General features: G+C 39.5%; 1 protein-coding gene across 6 annotated transcripts in view; it reads right to left on the reverse strand.

Moving 5' to 3' along the window:
* LOC137331497 (inactive N-acetylated-alpha-linked acidic dipeptidase-like protein 2) overlaps window positions 1–19,086 on the reverse strand; it is a 715,700-nt gene that overhangs the window by 175,225 nt on the left and 521,389 nt on the right. For all 6 annotated transcript variants that reach the window (XM_067995331.1, XM_067995330.1, XM_067995327.1 and 3 more), the window contains one exon: window positions 11,463–11,594. In XM_067995331.1, coding sequence (XP_067851432.1) covers window positions 11,463–11,594 — 132 coding nt within the window. The remainder of the gene's footprint in view (window positions 1–11,462; window positions 11,595–19,086) is intronic.

A 19,086-nucleotide genomic window follows, 5' to 3' on the forward strand; every position in this document is an offset into this window, starting at 1 on the left:
AGGGTTTCTGCCTCTATCACCCTTTCAGGCAGTGAGTTCCAGACCCCCACCGCCCTCTGGGTGAAAAAGTATCTCCTCAGCTCCCCTCAAACCCTTCTACCAATTACTTTAAATCTATGCCCCCTGGTCACTGACCCCTCTGCTAAAGGAAATAGGTGCTCCCTTTCCACTCTATCTCATCCCGTCATAATTTTATATACCTCAATTAAATCTCCCCTCAGCCTCCTTTGTTCCAAAGAAAACAAACCCAGCCTATCAAATCTTTCTCATAGCTAAAATTCTTTAGCCCTAGCAACATCCTCGTAAAATCTCCTCTGTACCCTCTCTAGTGCAATCACATCTTTCCTGTAATGTGGTGACCAGAACTGTATGCAGTACTCAAGCTGTGGCGTAACCAATGTTTTATATAGTTCTAGCATAACCTCCCTGCTCTTATATTCTATGCCTCGGCTAAAAAATGTAATTACCACGTATGCCTTTTTAATCACCTTATCTACCTGTCTGTCCTGCTACCTTCAGGGATCTGTGGACATGCACGCCAAGGTCCCTTTGTTCCTCTACACCTCTCAGTATCCTTCCATTTATTGTGTATGCCCTTGCCTTGTTTGCCCTCCCCAAATGCATTACCTCACACTTTTCCAGATTGAATTCCATTTGCCACTTTTCTGCCCACCTCACCAGTCCATTGATATCTTCCTGCAGTCTACAGTTTTCCTCCTCACTATCAACCACATGGCCAATTTTGGTATCATCTGCAAACTTCTTAATCAAGCCCCCTACATTCAAGTCCAAATCGTTAATATATATCACAAAAAGCAAGGGATTGAGTCTGAGCATTGTGGAACCCCACTGGAAATAGCCTTCCAGTCGCAAAAACACCCGTCAACCATTACGCTTTGCTTCCTGCCACTGAGCCAATTTTGGATCGAACTAGCCACTTTCCCTTGGATCCCATGGGCTTTACTTTTTTGACCAGTCTGCCATGTGGGATCATGTCAAATGCCTTGCTAAAATCCATGTGCACTACATCAAACGCGTTACCCTCATCGACCCTCCTTGTTACCGCCTCAAAAAATTCAATCAAGTTAGTCAGACACGACCTTTCCTTAACAAATCCATGCTAACTGTCCTTGATTAACCCGTGCCTTTCTAAATGACGATTTATGCTGTCTCTCAGAATTGATTCCAATAATTTGCCCACCACTGAGGCTAGACTGACTGGCCTATAATCTCTTGGCCTATCCCTTCTCTCTTTTTAAACAACGGTATAACGTTAGCAGTCCTCCAACCCTCCGGCACTACGCCTGTAGCCGGGGAGGATCGGAAAATGATGGTCAGAGCCTCTGCTATTTCCTCCCTTGCTTCTTTTAACAGCCTGGGATACATTTCATCCTGGCCTGGCAATTTATCTATTTTCAAAGATGTTAAACCCCTTAATACCATTCAATATTTCACACTCCTCCTCCTCCTTAACTACAATCTCTGCATCGTCCCCCTCTTTTGTGAAGACAGATGCAAAGTATTCATTACGAACTATACTCAAGTCTTCCGCCTCCACACATAGGTTACCTTTTTGGTCTCTAATAGGCCCTACTTTTTCCTTAGTTATCCCCTTGATCTTTATATATTTATAAAACATTTTTGGGTTTTCCTTAATTTTACTTGCCAGTATTTTTCATGCCCTCTCTTTGCTTTCCTAATTTCCTTTATAATTTCACCCCTGCACTTTCTATACTCCTCTAGGCTTTCTGCGGTATTGAGCTCTCGGAGTCTGACGTAAGCTTCCCTTTTTGCCTTATCTTGTCCTGTATGCTCCTTGTCATCCAGGGGGCTCTAGATTTGGCAGTCCCACCCTTTTTCTTTGTGGGAACATGTTTACTCCGCCCCCCCTTGAATCTCCCCCTTGAATGCCTCCCACTGCTCTGACATTGATTTACCTTCAAGTAGCTGTTTCCAGTCCACTTTTGCTAAATCACTTCTCAGCTTAGTAAAATTGGCCATTCCCCAATTTAGAATTTTTACTCCTGTTCTTTCTTTGTCCTTTTCCATAACAATGCAAAATCTAACTGAATTATGATCACTACCACCAAAATGCTCTCCCACTGATACTCCTTCTACCTGCCCAGCTTCATTCCCTAATACTAAATCCAGAATTGCCCTCCTCTTGTTGGGCTTGCAACATCCTAGCTGAAAAAAGTTCTCCTGAATGCAATTTAAGAATTCTGCGCCCTCTATACCTTTTGCACTGATTGTCTCCCAGTTAATATTAGGGTAGTTGAAATCCCCTACATTAATGCCCTATTGTTTTTGCACTTCTCAGAAATTTGCCTACATATTTGCTCTTCTATCTCCCTCTGTTTGGGGGTCTATAGTACACTCCCAGCAGTGTGACTGCCCCTTTTTTGTTCTTTCGCTCAAAACATATGGCCTCATTTGATAATCCTTCTAACATATCATCCCTCCTCACAGCCGGAATTGTTTCTTTAACCAATTTTGCCACCCCCTGCCTTTTTTATCCCCCTCTCTATCTCGTCTGAAAACCCCGTAACCAGGAATGTTGAGCTGCCATTCCTGCCCCTGTTTAAGCCATGTTTCAGTAATAGCTAAGATATCAGACTTCCACGTATCTAGTTGTGCCCTTAGCTTGTCTGCCTTATTCACTATACTCTTTGCATTGAGGTATATACCTTTAAGCACTGCCATACTTCTCTGTTGTCTAGTTTCTAACCTTTGTTTCTTCTGCCACAATATGGCACAGAAGATCAAATCTATTTTGTTATTTTTTTGTATAAACTTTATTATTTTCACAAAGAATGGTTGTATAACTAAGTAACCTCAAAGACTTTGAAAGTGCAACATAATTAACCTTAAAGTCTTGTGGTCTCATTTGAGTGATGTACTAACAATATTAAAGAACTGATTTCATTATTCAAATTATGTTTCTATTTCATTTTTTGCTAAACTTGTGAATAGCTACTGAAATTTTTAAATACAAAATGATGTACCGAATTAATTTTTTTCCCCCATTTGTCAGGTTTTACTTTTGACTGTTTCATCTTTTAGTGTATTTGTGTGAACAAATCAAGGGATACCACTACTAGAATGGAACAATTCTCACCTCACACAAGGCCAAAGGAAAATGTACAAACAAACACACAAGGCTAGAATGTTGGAAATATCAGCTGGAGATGAAGGCGTAACATGTTCACATAGAGTGACATCGAAACTACAGCCATTCGGCCCAATAGGTCTATGCCAGCGTTTATGCTCCACACGAGCCTCCTCTCTCCCTACTTCATCTAACCCTATCAGAATACCCTTCTATTCCTTTCTCCCTCATGTGCATATCTAGCTTCTCCTGAAATGCAACTATGCTGTTTGCCTCAACTACTCCTTGTGATAGCGTGTTTCACATTCTTACCACTCTTTGGGTAAAGAAATTTCTCCTGAATTCACTATTGGATTTATTAGCAACTATTTTATATTTATGACCTCTAGTTTTGGACTCCCCCACAAGTGGAAACATTTTCTCCAAGTCTATCCTATCAAACCCTATTATTATCTTAAAGACCTCTATCAGGTCATGCCTCACCCTTCTCTTTTTTTTAAAAAGAGAAAAGAGCACCAGCCTGTTTAGCCATTCCTGATAGGGATATCCTCTCAGTTCTGGCATCATCCTTTTGAATCTTTTTTGCACCCTCTCAATGTCTCTATATCCTTTCTATAATATGGAGACCAGAAATGTGCACAGTACCCCAAGTGTGGTCTAACCAAGGTTCTATACAAGTTTAACATAACTTCTTTGCTTTTCAATTCTATCCCTCTAGAAATGAACCCTAGTGCTTGATTTGCCTTTTTTATGGCCTTATGAATCGCTACTTTTAGTGATTTGTGTATCTGTACCCCTAGATCCCTTTGCTTCTCCACCTGTTTAGACTCTTATTATCCGAGCAGTGTGGCCTCCTTATTCTTCCTATCAAAATACACCACTTGACACCTATAATAAAATTCATTTGCCAATTAAATGCCCATTCTGCAAGTTTATGAATGTCTTCTTGCATTTTAACGCACTTTTCCTTTGTATTAACTACAACCCCCAATTTGATGTCGTCCACAAATTTTGAAATTGTATTTGCAATTCCCGAGTCCAAATCGTTTATATAAATGGTGAACAACAGTGATCCCAGCACCGATCCCTGTGGAACACCACTTCCCACCTTTTGCCAGTCGGAGTAACTACCTTTAACCCCTACTTTCTGTTTCCTGTTTTGTAGCCAGTTTGCTATCCATTCTGCTACCCGTCCCCTGATTCCACATGCTCTGAACTTAGCCATGAGTCTGCAATATGGTACCTTATCGAAGGCCTTTTGAAAATCTAAATATATTACATCTACTACATTGCCCTTGCCTGCTCTTTCTGTTACTTCTTCAAAGAATTCAATAAGATTGGTCAAGCAAAACTTTCCCTTCTGAAATCCGTGCTGACTACTCTTTATCATATTTTTATTCTGTAGATGTCTTCCTATTATATCTTTGAGTAAAGATTCCATTATCTTTCCTACCACCAACGTTAAGCTAACTGGTCTATAGTTCCCTGGATTTGTTCTATCTCACTTTTTAAATATAGGAATAACATTAGCTGTCCACTAGTCCTCTGGCACTATTCCCTTTTCTAGTGAATTTTTATGTATATGTAATAGTGTCTCTGCTATCTTTTCCCCAACGTAATTTAATATTTGCAGATGCAATCCATCCAGACCAGGGGTCTTATCCTCCCTAAGTTTCATTAGTTTATCAATTATCTCCTCCCTATCTACCTTAAATGGTTTAATATCTTTTTCGATCTCTTCTTCTAATGTCCTGCCTAACTTGTTAGTCTCCCTGGCAAATACGGAGGCAAAATACCTATTGAATATTTCTGCCATCTCGCTTTCGTTGCCTGTGAGTTTATCTTGGGCATCCCTTAGTGGCCCTATCCCTTTTCTGATTTTTCTTATGTTATTTATGTGTCTGTAGAATACTTCACTATTTCTTTTTATATTCCTTGATAATTTAATTTTGTAATTCCTCTTTTTTTGACTTCTTTCCTAAACACTTTATATTCCCTTGTGTCATCCTCTACTTTACTGTCTATATAGTTAGAGTATGCCTTTGTCTTTAGTTTCACTTTTACCCTTATCTCTTTATTCATCCATAGTGTTTCATTATTGGCCAGTTTGTTCTTGCTTTTTAGAGGAATATATTTCTCCTGAACTCTATTGATCACTGTTTTAAATATTACCCACTGCTGTTCTGTTTCTTTGTCTGTCAATTTATTTTTTTCCAGTTTACCTTCCCTAGTTCCATTCTTATCCCATCAAAATTAACTTTTTCCCAATCTATTACTTTGGTCTTTGTCTTACTTACATCTTTCCCAATCATTATTTTAAACCTTATTATCTTATCATTGCTATTGCCTAGATGTTCCCCTACATTTACTTCTCTTATCTGTTCTGGTTCATTTCCCATTACTGGATCCAGTAGTGATTCCTCTCTTGTTGGGCTTCTCACATCCTGGGTAAGAAACGAGTCATGTACATACTGTAAAAACTCTATTCCTTTTTCTCCTTTCCCTATCTTTTCTTTCCAGTTTGTTGGGGGGTAGCTGAAATCGCCCAGGATTATTATTCAATGCTTTTTAAAAAAAAAACTCATTTCATAGATTTGTCTACATCTTTCATCCTCTACTTCCCTTCCACCATTAGATGGTCTGTGCAATATACCTATTAACGTGATTGATCTCTTCTTAACCTTTGTCTCAATTCATATGGATTCTGTTTCTATCTTAATGTTACTTATGTCCCTTTTCTCTATTGCCATTATGGTGCCTCTATTTAATATAGATACACCACCCCCACTTCTTCTTTCCCTATCCTTTCTAAATACATTATATCCAGCAATATTTAACTGCCAGTCATGTTCTTTATGTAGCCATGTTTCAATTAACCCTATTGTTAATTGTATCCATGTGATTTATATCAATTAGTGTTAATTCTATTCAGGTGGTGCATATCAATTGGGAACTCTTGTATCCATTTATAAGAGAGCAGATCTAGGGTATGGTGTGGGTGTAATGTGGATCAAAGGCTTGGAAACATCTGAAGACCAGGCTCTAGTATTCTGTCCTTCACCACCTGGCTATTCAGTTTATTAGACCAGGCTCCTTACTATGAATTATTGTCTCCAGTTCCCCCGCTTTGTTTCAGATGCTGTGCACATTGCTGTACAAACAATTTAATTTGTTTTAATAATAGTTCCCCTCCCTTTGTTTTTAAACAGTCATTTTGTACTTCTGTTCTATAACTGTATTTGTTCCCTGACTGTTAATGTTACCCTTATTCCTTAACTTGGTCTGACCTTTACTCTCATTTCATATTTCTTTTTTCTTCAGACTTATGTTATCTGCAACAGATCCCCCCCCCCATCTTACTAGTTTAAAGTCCTATTGACAGTCCAATTTATCCTTTCCGCTAGGACACTGATCCCACTCCAGTTCAGGTGGAGCCTGTCCCAATGGTACAGCTCCTTTCTGTCCCAGTACTTGTGCCAATATCCCATGTTGCTGTCCATTATTTTAACAAATAGGTTGACCTATTTCAGTATGTAGTACGGTAGACATATAGCCTACATAGCTCCACTGAAATATTTTCATAATTCACCTGCATGTAAAAAAGGTTAGATCATTCTGCAAAGTCATATCAGCTTATATTGGTAAGCTGAATGCTTCTTGTACAATAATGTTAATGGATATACCATTGATTGTTTAGTTTACTGACGTGAGTTAAATCTTTATACTCACTCCAGTCATCTTTATCGTAGTACAGTACTCCATTCACTTAAGCCTGACTTTCATTGGAAGATTTTCTTTGTACACCTTATGTAACAAAATCATTAACCCATTTATAAAGAATGGATTCATTATTTTGTTGCACAAAGCACAGAGAAGAAATCTTCTCCAATTGAGTTTTGTTAGTTACCAGTCAGCTGAGAGGACCTCATTAAAACAGATAAAATCTTGCTGAAAAGAAAGCATATTTCATACTAGCCAACCTATAACTCAGCACTGGTTGAGAAGGACTTGCAGAATTCTCAACTGTTCTCCTATCAAGAGAATCATACTAAACGGCAAGGTAACAAGAGTGGAAATAAAAATTTATCGTAAAATCTACTTACCATTTGAACAACATCTAAAATATCTGTATCCATCTCCTGACTCATAACCTGAATCAATGGGGTAAAAAATCGTCCCGGGTGGGAGTGCAAAATGAGCGCTAGCAAATCGGTAGCTCGTTTTACACTCCGTCCGATTTTCTTTTCCATTGTGGCAGAGTGTAAAGCAGGCTTCCGATGTGCTGTTGCCTGTTTTGCACGATTGACCAAGACAAATTTCTACCCTGTTTCTTTTAGTAGACAATGGGAGACCACGGAATGGGGGCTTCCAGTACTCTTTTTGCTTCAGAGTACAGTTCTTCTGTCGGCTGCTTCACGCGCCTGACCGTAAATCCAACCACCAAACTGGGTATAGACCCAAGAGAACTGGATAGAAATGCTCCACTGATGGCAGCTAGGGGCCCCTAACTACAAAGATAAATGCTGATGGCAGAATGTGCTCACTTCCAATGATCAAGTTGTAACCTCCACCTAACTTTAACCAATAACCCTGTGAAAAGCTAATTTGAAACACTACTTCACTTCTGAAGCTTTGCAAGAAATAAATTTGTGAACTTCTAATGTTGAATATCGTGAACAGAACAAATAAATGGGTTAATGCCTTAGTTAAAGTAGGTAAAGGAATTTCATATGAACATATTAAGCATTTCTACACTAATATTCACACAGTGTTATTTCAAGGACAGAATGTTCACACGTACAAACACACACTGAATTCACCCTGTGAATATAGTTGAGTTCCACAACAGTATAACACAATCTAATCCAAGAATTATGGAGCTACATGACTTTTTCAACTAACTCTCAATTGTGGCCTTATCTGCTACTTGTGGCATAGCAATTACACCAGAGAGCAACAAGAAATGGTAATAATGGAGACACTAAAGCTGCCCTGTCATTAATATTTTAATAACTATAAAATTCAGCCATACTTGATATAATGTAATAAATTATTCTCTTCATATTAACATCTAAAGTCCATCAAATAGGTCTGGAATTAGTTTAACAGTCAGCACTCTGCAGTGTTTTATTATCTGTCAAAAATGCAGTGTTCTTATGTTGGATGGTGGGGGGGGGGGGGGGCGGGTGGCGGTCGGGGTTGGTGGGAAGGGAAGAAAAGGAAGATGCATCTTTAAATGCTGCTCCTATAGTGTGTTGGATTTAAAAAATCTCATGCTCCTGAAGCAGAGTATTGCACTGGGAGCATGTATTGAGAATTTGGGTAGGAGGTTAAAATTAATTGATGGAAAATCTCATGAGACCAGCTGGCTTCCTGCCCAACTCCACAGTAGGAGTAAGTATTGTGTACGTTTGGTAAGACCTTATTTGAAATACTGCATTCTGGTTTAGGTGCTCCACTATAGGAAGGTTATATTGGCCTTTGTGAGCAGGACAATACCTGAAATAAAGGAACTTAAGTAAATTTGAGAAAGTGTGTAAATTTGCGTTATATGCCAGGGAATAAGATTAAATGGTGATCTGAATATGATGTTTAAAATAAGGAAAGGAATAGATAGGCTAGTTTTGGCCTCTCTATTTGGGAATCCAGATAAAGGGACAGAAATTGGTTTCAGCATGTTATTGTGCCTGAAATAGGTAACGCGCTCGGAGTGTGAGCCAGAAGCCTGAGGCTAGTCCCAAGTTAGGCCTTGGGCCTCATCTGCATACTTCCGGCAAATTGCGGGTGCCAATCGGGCATCCAGAGGCAGCTCACCGGTTTGAGGATGACTAATTTGGGTTGGCTGCCTTGCTTTAGGTAAATCTTGAGAGAGAGGAGAAAGGGAGGGGGGCTAGCGTGGAAAGGCAGCAGCCCACAGTAGTGCTCTGGAGCCTGGAGAAGCACTCCTGCTCCTCCTGGCTCCACACGAAGGTAAGTTTAAAAGAGAAAACCTATCTTTTAGGTGGCGACTTTCAGCGGTCCCTTTAAGAACCGCTGGTTAGGTCGCTGAAGCATCTAAAAGACTGAGTGGAGCAGGCCCAGTGCATGCTCTGCTCAGTACTGACCAATTTCTGGGATGGCCCCTGAAACAGATGTTAGGCCCCTCATTCGCATATGCAAGGAGGTCTAACGCATGTTTTAGGCGGCCACCAGGAACACCTGAATATTGCCTGACCCAACATGACGCTGGACTTGGAGCATGGGAGACAGCACCCGGAAATTGGTGCTTAATGCTCCCATTCTATGCCCGAAAAATAGGCACAGCAGAGTCCAATTTCTACCCCGTAGTCTTAAAATTTTAATTAAGGCAGTTAATTATAAATCCAGAAAAAATTATTCACACAAAGCATTGTGAGAATATGGAATCCACTACCCCAAGCGGCCATTGATGCAGAATCAACTGAGGTGTTTGGAAAAGGCCAGCTAACAAAATGGGGGAGCAGACTCAATGGGTCGAACGTCCTTATTTTGCTCCTATGTTCCTAAGTGCTGCAAATCACTGTTGTGATGGAAGTTAGCTAACCAAATAGCAGTCATGGTTTTATGTTTACCTCCTGGCACAATCTATACTTATTTAATAAAATGAAGTCAGCACAAATGAAGGAGTAATTTCCACCTCAAAAGAAAAGGAAATAAATGATCACAATGAATGAGGCCATACCTTAGAGTCTTAGTTATGAGGTGGGGCTAATAAAGTCTGTAGACATCTTATGGGTCCTTTTAATGCCACTTCCTGACTAACCAATGACAAAATGTGCTTTAGGAATAAGGGAAGATTGAACTCCCCATACCCAGTTTCCTTTCTCTCCATCGTCTCTCCCCCCTTCAAATTTTGTCTGCCACAAATGGTAAAACTTATTCTTCAAGGAAAGCCCCTCCACCAAACAGGAATACTGGTTATAACTCAGGTTTGAGTTTGGGTCTCCTAGTTAAAGGTGCAGTATTTTCCTGCCAAGACTACTGGGCCATTTACTTGTATAAATATTTCTAAACAAAGTAGATCCACCGATTACAAAGAAAAATGACAGCCAATTACTGAAAATTAGTACCCTATAAATATTCGTGACTGTCAAGTGGCTGAAACACATATGCATGTCCAGCGATTCACTTACTGGAACTGAAATTCCATGCCGAATCCACTGATCTCCTGTCGTAACTCCGACAGAACACCCAGGATAACGTTGTTTCTTCCCATTCCCTGGGGGTTACACTGGTCTCCCGCTGGAGTTATGGCAGGAACCTGGTGGAACCACTGCAGAATTTCAGCCCCACTATTTTTAGTGGACCTCAAGTACACATAAGTAGTAATAAGCAATTTATTTTTCACTATTGTCAATTTATGTCCTCTGGTCCTACTTACTTGGTGTACTTCAAATCAATAATCCAGCTGTACTTCATTTATACCATTTAACATACTGCATTCTTTATAGACTGTAAAATATAAGCTTCTCCAATCTTTTTGCATAGCTTATCGCTATTACACTGGGATCAGTCTTGTTGCTCTTTTCTGCACCCTTTTAATGCAAGTTTATCTCTTTGTGGCTTGGCAATCAAAGTAAACATAATTTATTCCAAAATGAAGAACGATCAGTGCATTGTAAAGCTTTAGCATTACTTCTTTAGATTTATATTCATGTATTCTGGCTATATATTTTAACATTCTATTACCTTTCAAAATTACTTCACCACATTGTGTGAACATTGAAACTGATTACTATTAATCCCAGGTTCCTTTCAAAATCTCCATGTTAATTCAATTCCATTGTATGCGTATGTTCCACATTTGTTTGAATTGTGTGCAATACTTAACAATCATCAGTTTTACATTCCATTTGCATTTGACTGCTGGATTGCATAACCAGTCCATATGCTTTCACAAATCTTTTGCATCATCCTGTGTCTCTACTGTTCTCCCTATTTTCTGTAATCCGCAAAATTCAACGGCTTACCGTTGGTTTGATATCCAGATCATTTTGTACAAGTGGAAAGAATGACAGGTTAAAAAGAGAAACAGTGAAATTAGAAATTTGGAGCATTTAAAAAAGTACCAGAGAAACAAACCAGCAAAGGAGATACAGACTGGAAGAAACAAAAGCACAAATGAAAAAAAGAGAGATATTGCAGAGAGAATGAAGGGAGACAGGTCTCATTATGTGGACTGGCAACAGTCCAGTTTTTGAAAATATCCATTGTCATATATATTATTTTTGACAACAGCATCTACCAGTGTGATCAGTACACACAGATCACAACAAAATTAAATATTTAGTTTTACCATACATGCCATTTTGGCTACCTGTCAAATGGAACATACCGTGTTTATAACATCTGCTGCCAGTTGCCGAAGGGAAGGTGACGCCACTGTGTTCAGGCTTCCATTTCCCACAACAGGTTTGAATAGGTTAATGTAGGCCACAGCATTATTCTGCAGAACATGTTCCATCTCCTGAAAAATAGTAACAAGCCTACTGTATTAAATAAAGAAATAAACCAATTCATTTTCCAGTATTTGTTTCTGCCTATTACATATCCTTCCTACCTGCAAGTTCATGTGCCATTTTCAATGGGAGAGTCAGTAACGTTCCAAACCCCTCACTTCTAACTTAACCCACATATGCAGAGTTTCGACAGTTTTGGAAATCATATGATTAAAGGTAAGACACACGTCGATATTGAAAAACCCACTGCAAATTGAAAATTCTTACTGCACAATCAACTTCTTGTTTTTTTTTAATGGACAAAAATGAATAATAATCCTGATGCTCAATTTCATCTTACTGGATTCAACAATTATATTCCAGTTATGTCATTTGTTAAGGGTGCAATCGACAGGGTGAAAGTAAGTTAATTATTATGCTGGATATTCAAAGCTTAACAATTATGTTACAATTGTTGATATGATGAACATATCAACATATGATGAACATATCAACTCTGTAAAATATGTTCTTTTTTATTTTCATCCTGCCATTTGAAATTATGTTCCACCCACCATTCCCTAACTAAAAGTGCAGCCAGACTGACCTCCTCCCTTATCATGGTGGTATGTATCTGGTCTTTAAGAAATATGCTAGAGTGGGACACGCTAACTCACCGGCAGGAGAAATTACCAAGCACAAACAACGAAAAGTGGATATTGTTATTAATTGTTGCAATGTACTCAGATTTTCAATGTCATTTATAAAATCAGGAAAAATGTCTGGTTAGATGGGCTAGAATAACACTACTCTTTTACATCTGGATTCAAGTCCAGGAAAGAATAGGAAGTCCTAAATTCAAGTCCAGAATAAGAGCAAGATGTGGAGACTATAAGTTTAAACTGAAGAATTTTGACCGTTTCAAACCTAGTGGACACAAATTGCCCTTAAAATCAGCCTTATGATTCCCAATTGATAACTTGTGAGTTAAAAAAAAAGGTGCTTCAAGGGGCTCAGATAATTTCCATTTTCAAGAGGAGCACGTGCCTAATGAGAAAATTCAATGAAGTTCAGTGAAAATCAGACAAAAGGTTTTTAAAGTAAGGGAAAGTAACGTATTCATGAGTCCATAGGGCATAAAGCGCACCAATTATTTGAATTTCTAGAACTTTGTGCAAAATTTGATCACACCCGTAAACCATGCTGGCAGCTGATTATAATGGGCCTTCCTCTGTTGCCCAACCCTAAATGGTCCCGTACTTAAATCCTTCCCAAGTCCACACCCTCCCAGTGCTCCCAGACACCCAATCCCCACTCCGGGGTGCCAACTACCCTCCCCCAAGTATTCTGATGACTTGAGCCTCTCCATGTGCCTACATGACTCACCCTTTCCCCAAGTACATCAAGGCACTAGGCCCAAGTTCCCAGCGACCCCATTGTGATGACCACAAATGGCCCAGGCCCCAACCACTCAGATTTAACTTTTTCTATATTGGTTGGGCATCAAAACTTCCTACCAATGTAAAACAGATGACACATAATAGAGTGATTGTAACTATTGGACGGCCAACTGGCTGAATGCACCGGCAGCCACCCATTTTGGGAGTGAAGAGGCCAGAGCCATTTTGAAGCCTGGGCCTCAATTAAATGCCACTGGTGAGCTGCCCACCCTAAATGGGCGTCCCGATGCAGTTCGCTGGCCGCCGGGCCTTCAGCAAGGTACGTCCAGGAGTGGGGAGATGTTGTGAACGCGGGGGAGGCGGGGAAGCCAATGGTGGCAGCAGCCAGATTATTTTTGTGAGGCTCAAAGGCTATTTTTGTGAGGCTCCACTTGCCCCACAAAAATAATTTAATACTTACCGTTGCTATTTGGCAGCATGGCCAGCGAAAATGGTTGGCGAGTGCACAGCACATGCTCCGATCAGTTCTATCCGAAAATGGCAATTGGGGTCCTATGTACATCATAGGACTCCTATTTGCCTATTAAAAAGGCCGTACAACTTGAAACAGGCAGGGGCTTCAGACAGTCAGTGTTAGACCACACCAAAAGTGTCAGCAGGCACAGCGTCGGTGTTAATGGAGCAGTAAGTCTACCAACCCCATTTTGAGGCTGTTACTGCTCCGTTAACGCCGATTTCAGCAAGTTAAAATCGACCCCACGCAGTGCTCACAGGATACTTTGACAGGAAACTGGTTAGCCCAGAGAAATAGGAGTTTCTTTGAACCTGTGGTAGGCTAAGAGTTAAGATTTAATGTCATATTCTTCCTTCCAAAATCATGAACTTAGGAAATTCTAACAATTTATTTAGGTACAAGGATCATCAAGTATTATTTAAATATTTAAATTGCATTCTAGAAACAGTGCTGCCAACAAGTTTCGTGTTGATCAAGTGGAATGAATAAACATCAATTTTATAGAAATGTGTAAACTGTGTTACTTAGTCTGTCAGAATAAAATATTCTAATTAACAAGTCGCCACTGTGTGCATCCTTTCTGAGTCACCAAAAAAACTTAGAGATACCACTTCCTGACACCCTCGATAATATCTCACATACATTGTAACTTTTTACAGCCTTATTTGTGACTGTCAGTGCACAGTATGAACGGTAAAATTACCATTCACACATAGTGGCGATTAATATTGATGGCGACTAACACAAGCCGACTGTATTGTTGTCCAATTATACAAATGTTATTTCTCGGTACAATTCTTTGAGTGCTAAATATTCTTTGCTGCTTTTAAAATAACACATGTATTTTTCTATCATTTAGCAGATATTAACGTGCTTTTTATATTTTATTCAAAAGGGAGGTAAAGTCTCAGAGCAGTACTTTTTGCTCCAAGTATATAACTATATAAATCTTCTATCTATCATTCATTTTATCCATTACATTTAAAGCCAAGCACTTGAGCATCACATTTTTCTACACACAAATTTTGCCTCACACTTAAATTTTATTTTCATCAAACAGTGACAAATCACAATTGAACAAATAGCAAGCACACCAATTGGAACTGGGCAAAGCAGGTACAGAAACCCCCAATAAAAACTAAGGGCACGTGAAAACAGCCATTCAATAAGGAGCAGTCAGCTAGATTTACCAATATTTTCTGCAAAACCTTTCATCACTAACTTGGACTCTCCGTACAGTCAGAAACTTAGTACTGGAAATAAAGTGTGTAACATAATAAAGACATAAAAAGTTACAAGAATATGATTAAACCTTAATTGCAGCATCTTTGTGTGTTAAAAAAGTGTCGAAAAAACATTTTCTGTCAGAAACCTATGCAACTCGGTGATGCCTGAGGCTTGGGTTCTTGGGGCTTCCAAAAGAATCACTGTCAACTGATGAGCATTAACAAGATAGCAAACTAAGCTTGCAGCATACAACTCCCAGAATTTTTATGTGACTGACAGCAAGACTGCCCATTCACAGTGTGTGTCAGCTGTTGTTTGGAAGTCCAGTGATGGTAAAATACTTGTGGCAGAATGCCAGGAAACCGTTATGTGCGGCTTTAAATTAAATATAAATTTATTTCATTTTGGATTAAAACATCAAAGCAACATAAAAAAATTACTTTTGAACTTATTAATTGGTAATTTTTGACAGAAAAATATGTATATGATGTATGTACAAGGGGTTATTTATACAATTTATGTTTATTTCCTGATCCAAAGACAGGTTTCCTCCCACTCCCCACTCTCTCTTCTCACCCTCTCTCTGGAATGCTACTCTGATTTAATCTCCAGTTGTAATGTGGAGGCCTCCATTTAGGTTTCTGGGGACCCTAGTGCCCCTGCATTGTCTTTGATCAGCAAAAGAACATATTGTCACACTACTCTGGTCCCCAAGAACATTCTACTAGTTAAAATAACAAAGCAGCCATATGATCCCGAGACACCCTTGTCTCCCATATTTCATGCAGAGATATAGTGGCAAGTATGGGGAACAAAATTATTTCTTGATGCATCCACCTACAATGAGTAAATAAAATACTATTTTCCACAAACCAATCAAAACACACTTCCTTCATATCTCATAAATTTCTTTCCAAATAGCTTTAGCAGAAATGTGCTCCCTTCTCCCACTGCTAACCCATTCTGAGCAACATTATGGGCGATCTGATATTTTATACATATATAATGTTTTACATATTAAAATCTCTACATCCTCCTTTATACTTTTCATTGTTAGTTGTGTCCACATCTCTGTCACATTTATTATTCCCTGTGACACCTATCGGTGGTGGTGTAATAGGACATTATAATTGTACATATGCACAAATGTCCTGTCCATCACATACAAATTTCTGTGTCACATGATGTGAAAATAAAGTAAAATGATTGGACCTATTTAGGAATGCAAGTGTCTCCTCCCTATCAGTATTGTCACCAGAGATCTCTGGAGACACGGAGATCCAGAATGGCTGGTTTACATTGTGGTAGGAAACTTCAAAAACAATATTAAATATTTTCAGAACTGTTTTAATGTGAACACTGTAAAATTACTTGGCACAAAATGTACTCCTCTAAATTTCCTTCCCCCTTTAAACTGTACATGACAATGTAGAAGAAAAGGAAATACAAGATCATAGACTACTTCCCTATTCATAGTGTTCCTGAAATAATAAACTACTGTAAAATTTATATAGTATTCTATTTTCAAGCAGAAATGCTACTGAAGCCCTTAAGGAATTAAACCCACTCTAGTCTAAAAAGCCATCTCTGTCAAATTGAGTTTAGGCCTCTAAGCTATGAGATTTTGGCAGGTTAGCTATTAAAACTTGAGCAAGAGCAATTCTATAACAACATGCTTTCCCTGTGCCTGTGACAGTACAGCACAGGAGTTAAGTCAGGCCAGATAATGAAAATCAGTAGCAATTGAAAGCTTGTAAGATTGGTAATGGAACTGCCGGCAGAAAGACATTGCTAGTATTTTGAGCTGGATCAGCCTCGGACTGACTGTTAGCAGGGACTTAGTGAGAAATATCTGAAAACATTTTCTGCAAGTCTCAACGAAGCCCTTGAGCTCATCTTTCCATAGTTTGCTTAAAGGTCGTGTTCGTAGACATACCTGAGCTTGACTAATCTAACTCTGAACTCAGATACATACTACAGAAAACAGCAGCAACATTTTGGAATCTGTCAACTGTATTCCAATTCCCACCAATATCCCTTTGATGACCTCTGTTACATTTTTACAGTAATTGTTTTTAAAATAGTAAGATTCGAAATAGGATAACTGACTGTTGCTTCAGGTATACAGGGTTTATTTTGATAATCATGGAAATGCTGGCAATATTGCAATGGCTGAGTGATTAACTGGTCTAATTGTAAAATGAGTATTGCATCATTGCCATCAACAATATATTTCAATCCAGCCTCCAGAAAAATCCTTTCAATATCATTATTGAATTCATATCCCATTCTGGTCATTAGTAAAGCAAGATTGACAATTTATTGCTGAATTATTGTCAGTTTTGTGTTGTGAATTTGTTTCCAATAATGGATAAGGATTATTAAAGTTCAAAGGGTATTTTAGCATTACAAATAGGAAAAAGTGAAGGAACCTCAAAAAATTTGGGTACATTTTGAAAAAATAAGTTTCTGTTTGGAACATCAGAGGGAATGTTCACAGTTATTTAAATGGAGTTAAAGTTAACATTGCAGCAATATAAACAGTTCCAGCACTGGCATATAACAAAGGTAATGACCCACCTGCCACAAGCACCAAGTCGAAAGTAAAGAGTTAGGTCAAGGTAGTGCAACAGATTCAGGGCAAGAAAAGGCAACAGAGTTTCAATTCGATTTTTTTAAAACTATAGTTTAAACTCTACCGTGGACAAGAATAGGTTTTTACATGGAGGCATTTTAAAAATTATTTAAATTTTAAAATTCATTTTCAGTGCATGCTTTTCATCATCTTCCTAACTTTACATGGCAAGGTGCAAGCAGGAAGGAAATTGCTCAAGGGTGGGATCGATTTCTCCTTATTAAAAATGAAGGATGTTTTTGCAGTGTTAACAAAACAGTTAGATTTATTAACCACTAAAGTAATGTTGAAGACATTTCTCCACACTGGCTAGTCTCTACTACTGGCCCCACTATAATCCCCTATCCAGGCTTTCATTTAATTAATATCTAATCTGACTGACTCTTAAAGTGTTGTGGAGCTACATTTGACGCTACACGGTGTCTCCAACATCTAAGAGGCATCATGGATGCGCACGCACATTTCCAGCGTGACGTGCGCCGGACGGTATCTTGGTATAGGAGTTAGTGCATGCGCAAATACCAAACGCCGGAAGCATGTAAAGTAAGGAGAAAATGGATACAGTGTGCAACGCTGATTTAAAGTGATAGACACCATTTTAGGATTTAACACTCAACTCAATACACAGTCTTAATCCCGGCCATCTGAACGTGTCTTAGAGTGCCTGGAGGACCCCTACCAGTGCAATCTGAAGGGACCATGCAGGATTTACAGGTTAGTGGCTGGATTATTGCTTCTGGCTGCTGAGATTTTTCAGGCTGTTTTTGGAGGTCTCCTATACTTGAATACTAGGACTAGGGGACATAGCCTATCATTTAGAGCCAGGAGTGAAGTTAGGAAATGCTTCTACACACAAAGGGTGAGAGAAGTTTGGAATGCTCTTCTGCAAACAGCAGTTGATGCTAGCTCAACTGTTAATTCTAAATCTGAGATTGATAGATTTCTGTGAACCAAGGGTATTGAGGGATATGGGGTTAAGGCAGGTATATGGAGTTAGGTCACAAGTCCACCATGATCTCATTGAATGGCGGAACAGGTTCGAGGGGCTAAATGCCACTGCCACTTGCTGCCTCCTGATATGCGCCATCTTCTTCTGAAAGAAAGTGAGACGTGTGTCTGGGTGATGTGTCTGTCATGGTTGAATAACTGCCAGTGTATGTGGCCTGTGAGTTGTGGGTGGGCAGCTTGCAACAGTGATAATGTGTAAGGGTGAGAGGAAGCATCTGATTGGAAGAATTGAGTACTGATGGAAAGAGTTTGTTGGTATGTGGATGATGGGGGGTGTAGTGGATGCGGCTAGTGGTGCAGTTGGTAGGAGACGCAACTTGACAGTTGACCTCATCCACCTTGACCACTCAGATCAAAGCATTGAACTTCTTCCTGCACTGCATCCATGTTCATGATGCTGTGCGCCTGGCATTGACTTTGTCCCCGCTGCCTCCCACTGCCTTTTGGGTATATGTCTGGAGGGCCTCTTGCCCCCCACTCCCACCGCCCCCCCCGCCATTCCCCCGTGGATATAGGATGTCCCTCCTTCTGTCCACCTCTTGCACCAAGGTCTCTAGTGCATCAGCAGAGAACCTTGGTGCACGCACTCTCACAGGCCTGGTACCAACTCAGATTGGCGATGTGGGATTTAGTAGTGTGCAACCTTTATTCAATGTTTTAACATAACTCATCAGTTTGTAAACATAGGGATAGGGGCTGCATCTGTGTTTTGCATGTGCGATGTCTGATCTCCGTTC

Source organism: Heptranchias perlo, chromosome 13 (genome assembly GCF_035084215.1).
Source record: "Heptranchias perlo isolate sHepPer1 chromosome 13, sHepPer1.hap1, whole genome shotgun sequence".
Lineage (NCBI taxonomy): Eukaryota > Metazoa > Chordata > Chondrichthyes > Hexanchiformes > Hexanchidae > Heptranchias > Heptranchias perlo.